The following is a 7967-nucleotide window of genomic DNA, read 5'->3' as shown; positions in this document are numbered from 1 at the left end:
AACATTAAAAGAAAGCTACATTGCTACTAAGGAAATAACCTAATATATATATGTAATTAAGAACAATTGATGATTAAACAATTACTTACATTTATTTGCATTGAACACTTAACAACACGGAAGTATGTGGAAATTGGGCCCTGGCACTTGGCGTCCCAGATGCAGAACTGCACATTACATGAGATTTAGCAGGAAGGAGGTCGCCGTATTATAAATTTAGAATATTTGGCAGTTGGCAGAAGTTATGCTGGAATTTTGTAACGGTGCGCTGGAAAGCGCTCACAGTGCACAAATCTCTCTTTGACTTTAACTCAAAAATCTTTGTTTTTACTGTCAGTTGCATTAGCATTTTTGAATGTTCTATTACTATAACTATGTTTGAAGGAAATCCCTTTATTCAGTCCAAATGGCTTGTAGACTAATTTTGCGTCAGTTTTCTGGTCTATGGATTCTTAGCTTGAGAGTATACAAAAAGTCGAGGTTAAAGTTGGGGCATTTTTTATGGGCCCTTGGGCATGCATGGTCCCCAGAGTAGTTGCCCCCCCCCCCTCTCGATGAGCCTGCCGACTATACGCAGTTTGATGTATGAATCTAGGCCTATGCTAGACAGAAAATCGACAGTTAGGCCCACTGTTGCGATAAATCAACATGATGCTGTAGTCCAGCAGGTATCTCCCTCAAAAAATATAGGAAAGACATAAAAGACACATATTTTAACATTTCTAACGAAAGAACATCAGACTAGTTTTTATTGAGTTTTCATATTTTTCTGAAATAAAGAAGACACAATACCAAAATCTTCACTGATCTTACAATTAAAGATGGCAAAATAACGTGTTTTTGTACTTATCTTACTGCTTCTGAAGTTAGGTAATATATGTTTGCCTGTCTGAAGTAAACATGAGTCAAAAGCAAATTTTTGTTGGTGTTAACGTTACTTCCAGAATTAGGAACCTTGCATTCATGTTTATTTTTCTAAAACTTGTATAGTACAATAGCAAACCTTTTGTGTTGACCTTATTACATCTACATTGCTTGCAAGGCCATTGTAATAACATTCTGGGCCCACTGTTAAATATTTAAATGTAGACACATTTCAGTGGTTAAATTTGACATGAAAGTTAGAAATTTATCTTATCTACTTATAAATATACATTTTTCATCCATGACCTTAGTACAACTACTAGCATTGCTTACATGACAATCTCAATAATATTCTGGGCCCCATACTAGGTATTTAAATGTAAATCCATTTTAACAACTCTTCTAAATAATTAAAGATGACACCTCAGATGCAACCATGATTGTAGCCAGCTTCTCTCCTAAACAACTTTCCAGCCATTATCTTACCAAAATGTCCTCAACATTGTAAATACAGGAACCCTGACACATTGATAAGTGGTAAGCATCTGCTCTAGGGTGGCAGAATGATGGGCAGTTTGTCCATTGGCTCTCCTTGACCCCAGGTTCCTCTGTGATCCATGGTTGACTTGGCAGTTTACCTTTCAGATTGAGAAGCTGACCACTGCCCCATGAACCATTTATTTTGCCATTTGTTGCCCATTGCCCCCATTCTCTCTCTCTGGTTTTCTTGGGTGATTTGACCAGAGCTAAGGTTGGATTACTCTGGCTGGCATAAGTCTGGAAGTCTTCTGCAGACTGTTACATTTGGTCTCAGTCTCATCAGATGCACACCACTGTAACAATCAATTTTCAGTTGTCTGTGTTTCTCTTGCACTGAGGGTGGAGGACATGAACAAACCATTCTACGGGTAGCAGACATCAGTGGCTCATCTTTCTGAGTCATTGGCTGTAATGAAATAGAAGTCATGGACCTTTGAAATATTAGTGAAGTTCTGATGTCCACAAGAGGACATCTCCTAGACCTAAAAAATCTCAGAAAACCATCTTCTTCAATGACTGACTCTCCCTCTTAGCCATATGCCTTTCTAATTGTCACCTATTTCATTTCCTGGTCTAAGAAGCCTTTTTAAACTTAAAAGCATAAAATTCCAAGTAAATGACAAAACATACTTTAGGAGAAACAGCAAACTCTGCAATTACCTGTTCTGCCTATAGGATTTATAGTTGTAATGTTGCAAGATATGCAAGAAAGTCAACAGCTAGTGCCCTTCAATGATGTTGTGGGTAGTGCTAGTTGCTCTAGTTAAATCTGATGTTATTTTCAAAGTAAGGAATGTTGAATTTAAACAGCCTGATACAAGAATTCAGCATGATCAGTTGAAGATGTAACATCCACTAGAAGCAACAGTTACATGTTTAACAATAGCAAGTACATGCACACTTTGTTTGTGAATTAACAATTTGTTCATTTTGAGCATTACTTTGTGTCCAAGTCTCTTTCTTTCTCATAAATATTATGACTGACTCCCCAGCTAGTCTTTGGACCTATCCCATCACTCTTAAGTTAATTCAGTTCAATTCGAGTATACCACAGGCTGGACAAATTTTTAGTGCCGAGACTACAGGATATCTCTTATCTCTTACAAAATTACAAAGGAAATAAAATCAAGAGGAACCTAATGACTTCCTTCACCATGTGTTATGTGAAACCTACACATATACAATAAATGGTTAACTTTGAATAAATATCATCCTAATACAAGAAGACAGATATGCATGGTATTTTCATATACCACACTTCTCATCTGTTATCATTTGCAGATAAAGACTTTAATTCAGTATGACAGCTCAAACCATCAAGATTTGTAATGTCAAAGAAGCAAATAAGCCAAACAAGGAGTTAATCTAGATTCCATACTTGTAGGTTGGATCATAAGTCTGATTATGAAATATAAGATTTCTTTTTAAACATGCATCAGTAATTTCTTCAAGTTATTCTTTAACAGATTGGTATTGTTATCTGTTTTATTCTTCAATCATTTTATACTTTTTATAATTTGTGGTTTTTCAATTATGTATTTTATTTTGTATATTGTTATTAATTAATTTGTTTTTTAGTCGGTCATAGTTTGAATCTTGATTCCAACTTTACTACAGTGTTTACTTCTTCCTTTACAATTTGTGGTTTTTACATTATGTATTTTATTTTGTATATTGTTATTAATTAATTTGTTTTTAGTCAGTCATAGTTTGAACCTTGATTCCAACTTTACTACAGTGTTTACTTCATCCGTTATAATTTGTGGTTTTTACCCGTGTTAGTATGTTTTCTTTATTCTTATTAATATATTTCTTCTTGAAAGCTTAAAATTTTACACAAGGTATTAAATTTCTCGTATAATTTTAAACTTATTCTTTCAATCCTGAATACCTAATTGCTTTACCCTAGGTGTAAAGTTCCACTCTTTATTGATAGGGTCCGGCATGGACAGGTGGTTAGGGCACTCGACTCGCAATCTGTGGGTCGCAGGTTCGAATCTTCGTCACACCAAACATGCTTGCTCTTTCAGCCATGGGGGCATTATAATGTGATGGTCAATCCTACTATTCGTTGGCAAAGGAGTAGCCCATGAGTTAGCGGTGGGTGGTGACGGCTAGCTGCCTTCCCTCTAGTCTTACACTGCTAAGTTAGGGACGGCTAGTGCAGATAGCCCTCGTGTAGCTTTGCGCGAAATCCGTAACAAACAAACAAACTTTATTGATAATTTCTTTGTTTGATTTTTTTGAAGAACTACTCATTTTACCATAGATATAAAGTTCCATACATTATAAATAATTTATTTGTTATTCCTGAATAGTTAGCTTTAGACCATCAGCCTTCTTACCTTGTTCATATGTTTCTTTTCCTAAACATATATTAATTTTAGCCTATACATAAAACTTTCAGTTGCTATGATTAAATTATGCATATTTTCTTCACAAGTGAATGACTTGGGTACAGATTTATCCAAACCAAAATGAAATTTTTGTATGTTTTAGCAACTTTTTAAGTGTAGTAAATGAAAAAAAAGCAAATATATATATATTATATGGTGGATATCTAAAATTTTTAATCCATAGAATATTTACTTGTGTCCAAATATAGATAAAACAGAAAATAACGACTGACTTTGCAGTAGAGTTTTGTACATATATTCCTAGATTTAATTTTTAAAATGGATGTTCATGTGCAAATACCTAATATTTTGTGACTTTATAAGCATATCGTCCACTTCCACTTCTGGAAGACACTAAATACCAACGTATATGTACTAAATCATAAAAGCTAGAGTGCTAAAGTAATAACTTTTCTGAATAAAATATATACATAGATTTTTTTTCTTTTCCAGAATTCCAGGAAAATATCCTTCATTTACTTAAAGAGTCTCTGGAACAGGCAGAACTGGAGATTTTTGAAGCTGAATTAGGATGTAATGGAGTTAGTGTCGCTTACAACTGAAGTGTTCTTTGTACCATTTGATTACTTAGTTTATATATATATATATATATATATATACTAGTAATGTGTTAACAGTGAATATGCTTTAACTTTAGGCTATTAAATTAAATTTTCTGAATCAGTTTGTCCACACACATAGCTGTGTCTCATGTTTCCTTTTTTGTGGGATAGGAAGTTAAATTATTTTTTCTACATAACAAATTGAATTGATTTAAAAAAAAAATACATACAGGAATCTGAATATAAGTAGTCTTGTATAAAACTAAAGTGACCATTTCAAATTTCCTTGCTGTATAACCTAGAATTCAAGTAATGTAACATATTTTACACGTTTTAAACATCATGTGACTACTTATTCTTTAGAACAAATATTTAACACACTTTTTTTGTTTAAAAAATATAGACAAAACTATGTTTACTGTACACACTAAAATTAAAAATGACTCTACATGTTTCGGTAGCTTCCGCTACCATCACCAAAAGTAAAAATCTACACGAACAGTGGGTTTTTATATAAGAATGGCCAGACTCACTGTAATTCACGAGGGTTACATGAATACTGCATATATGAAGTCAATATTTCTCTCCAAAATTCAGCAATATCGCCAGTCAACCCTTCGTCTCTATTTAACAAATGGTTATTTAATTTACGTTTACACAAAATTTCGATAGATTCATTTTAAATTATTGTTTTATGCCACTTTAGCCAGCTGAGAAATTAACATCTCGTTATTACGTACATAACCTTTATGTTCGTTACATCAATTACATTTAGTTTGGCCAATATATTTTTTGTTACATTCACATCTAATATGACATACACTATTTTTTTTTTTTTTTTTTGAAATACATTTTTTTATTTTTAGTGATAGGAAGTATTGTTTTCATTTTATTAAACGGATTAAAAATGGGGAAGAAAATTATTTTTTCTAAATACATTGGCAACTTCACTAGTTGTACCAGTTATAAAGTTTATTGCACAATGTTGCCCTATTTTTATTTTGCACTTTTTTGTGTTTTTATGTAAATTATCTATTGGTCTGAAAGCAGATATGATCCGAGTGAAATTTAAAATCATGCATTTACTTTCTTTGCAAGTTTGGGCAAAAGTTATCTACTTTTGAAAGATATCAAAAGTATGAAAATTGCAGTAAGCTTAAAATTTCTTCTTCGACAAATATCTGAATTTTCTTTCACATTTACCACTTCATAGGATTGAAATGGGAAAATAATGTCAAATATAAAAAAAAAGAGGCTTATTGCAGTTTTGGTTGTTCTAATGTAATTTTGTATAACCAACATAAACAAAAATTACAGTGGTCAAGAAGAAATATTTAATTGTCTTTATAAAATATCTAATTATTGCAAGTTTTTCCCAAATCTACCATTGTACACTGGAAAGAAGACAAGTGCCAGTTCCAAGAATACAGTAAATAGAAAATTGTAAAATATTTAGTGTGAATTGTTGACTTTTAATTTACATACTTCGTTTTGATGTTGTTTGAGGACTAATATTTTGAAAATAAAGCAACCATATTATTGTAACATCTAAACTTACCGAGCTCCGATTATCTTCTAATTTGCTCACTTTCATCACTGTTTCATTTCATTTGTTTCACACTTTTGACATTGTTGATTCATTATTTGCTTTTGTTGCAAATGAAAATATTTAGATTGCTTTAAAACAGTGTGGAGTTTTAATTTTTTAACTTTACCAAAGATAACTGCATTTTCCACCTAAAACTGTACATTCTGCTGGTATGTTACTTGTGTCCTTAATTCAGTTTTTAATATTTTAGTACAATTTCCAATAAAAGCTTTCAAGTACATTATTGTTTTCAAAAATACATTTACTTACAATTAATGTGTGAGCAGTAATAAACTAGCTTGGTCAAGAATCAGGCAGGTGACAGCACCGTCTATATAGGGATTGCTTGGATTGTTCATCAGAATGCTATTTTAAATATCTCCTAGTCAGGACTTTACAATACTTTACAGTGTTTCCGTTTATAATAATATCTATGTAATGGCTGTAAATATCATAGCAAAAAAGTTAGAATTTCTTCTTTCTTTATTACATGATAACTTAAAAACCACCAATGTCATCCAAATTCACTGTGGTGAAAAGTTTCAAATGGAGTATCCACTTTTATAAGTATTATTAACTAATAATAAGTAGAAAAAACAAATCGTAATTCTAGTGTAAACAATGTCATCATTACCCCTTGAACTTAGCTTTCTTACAGAAATTTGGTGTTTCTTTAAAAAGCTTAAGTAGAGGGTGAAACAGGAATTACCAGCCAATAATAGATAAACAAAAAAATATTACAGTTGGAACCTCATTGTATTTAAAACTTGGTTATGAATACAACCTTTCTATGTCTGTTGAAACACTGCATTAAAAACCGAGTAAAGAAAAACCTTTTCAAAAAAGGAAGTAGATGTCGGGATGGCTAATATCAATCCTTCAAAAACAATGTAAACATCTTCTTTACCTTGTGCAGATGGAAATTAATCACTAATATTCACACACTTTGATTTCACTTGTCAGCAAGATCAGTTGTTGAAACAGCAGTTATGTTTTCATACTTTAAAACATTTTTTCTATTATAAAAGTAATTGTATACCACTGTTTAAAAACAAATATTTTATATGTGTACATTGGTAAAACAATTTTTACCAATATGAAGGTAATTATACACTGCCCTGTTTAGAACAAACATTGTGTGGTACCAAACATGATCAGAATTGGTGAAAGCAAAAGAATGAGGAAGGGCCGATTAATACCAGTACACAAAAACTATCTCGCTACATACAAGATGAAGATGGTTACTACAGAAATTTAAAACTCAGTACACTATAACTATCTCACTACATACAACTTCAAGATGGTTACTACAGTAATTTAAAATCCAGTACACTATAACTATCTTACTACATACAAGTTCAAGATGGTTACTACAGAATTTAAAACCCAGTACACTATAACTATCTTACTACATACAAGTTCAAGATGGTTACTACAGTAATTTAAAATCCAGTACACTATAACTATCTTACTACATACAAGTTCAAGATGGTTACTACAGGAATTTAAAACCCAGTACACTATAACTATCTCACTACATACAACTTTAAAATGGTTACTACAGGAATTTAAAACTCAGTACACTATAACTATATTGCTACATACAACTTCAAGATGGTTACTACAGGACTTTAAAACCCAGTACACTATAACTATCTCACTACATGCAACTTCAAGATAGTTACTACAGTAATTGAAAACCCAGTACACTATAACTATCTCACTACATACAACTTCAAGATGGTTACTACAGGAATTTAAAACCCAGTACACTATAACTATCTCACTACATACAACTTTAAAATGGTTACTACAGGAATTTAAAACTCAGTACACTATAACTATCTCACTACATGCAACTTCAAGATGGTTACTACAGGAATTTAAAACCCAGTACACTATAACTATCTCACTACATACAACTTTAAGATGGTTACTACAAGAATTTAAAATCCAGTACACTATAACTATCTCACTACATACAACTTCAAGATGGTTACTACAAGAATTTAAAAC

The 7967-nt window shown here is 32.0% G+C and overlaps 1 protein-coding gene across 1 annotated transcript in view; it reads left to right on the top strand.

The window, feature by feature from the left end:
• LOC106471083 (mevalonate kinase-like) overlaps nucleotides 1–4342 on the top strand; it is a gene marked incomplete at its 3' end in the record, with an annotated part of 50981 nt that extends 46639 nt beyond the window's left edge. The window contains exon 8 of the mRNA XM_022399706.1: nucleotides 4254–4342. Coding sequence (XP_022255414.1) covers nucleotides 4254–4342 — 89 coding nt within the window. The remainder of the gene's footprint in view (nucleotides 1–4253) is intronic.
• Between the last annotated feature and the right edge of the window lie 3625 nt (nucleotides 4343–7967).

Source organism: Limulus polyphemus, unplaced genomic scaffold (genome assembly GCF_000517525.1).
Source record: "Limulus polyphemus unplaced genomic scaffold, Limulus_polyphemus-2.1.2 Scaffold4398, whole genome shotgun sequence".
NCBI classification, from domain to species: domain Eukaryota; kingdom Metazoa; phylum Arthropoda; class Merostomata; order Xiphosura; family Limulidae; genus Limulus; species Limulus polyphemus.
The sequence above is the reverse complement of the archived record's forward strand: the minus strand, read 5'-3'. Positions and strand labels throughout refer to the sequence as shown.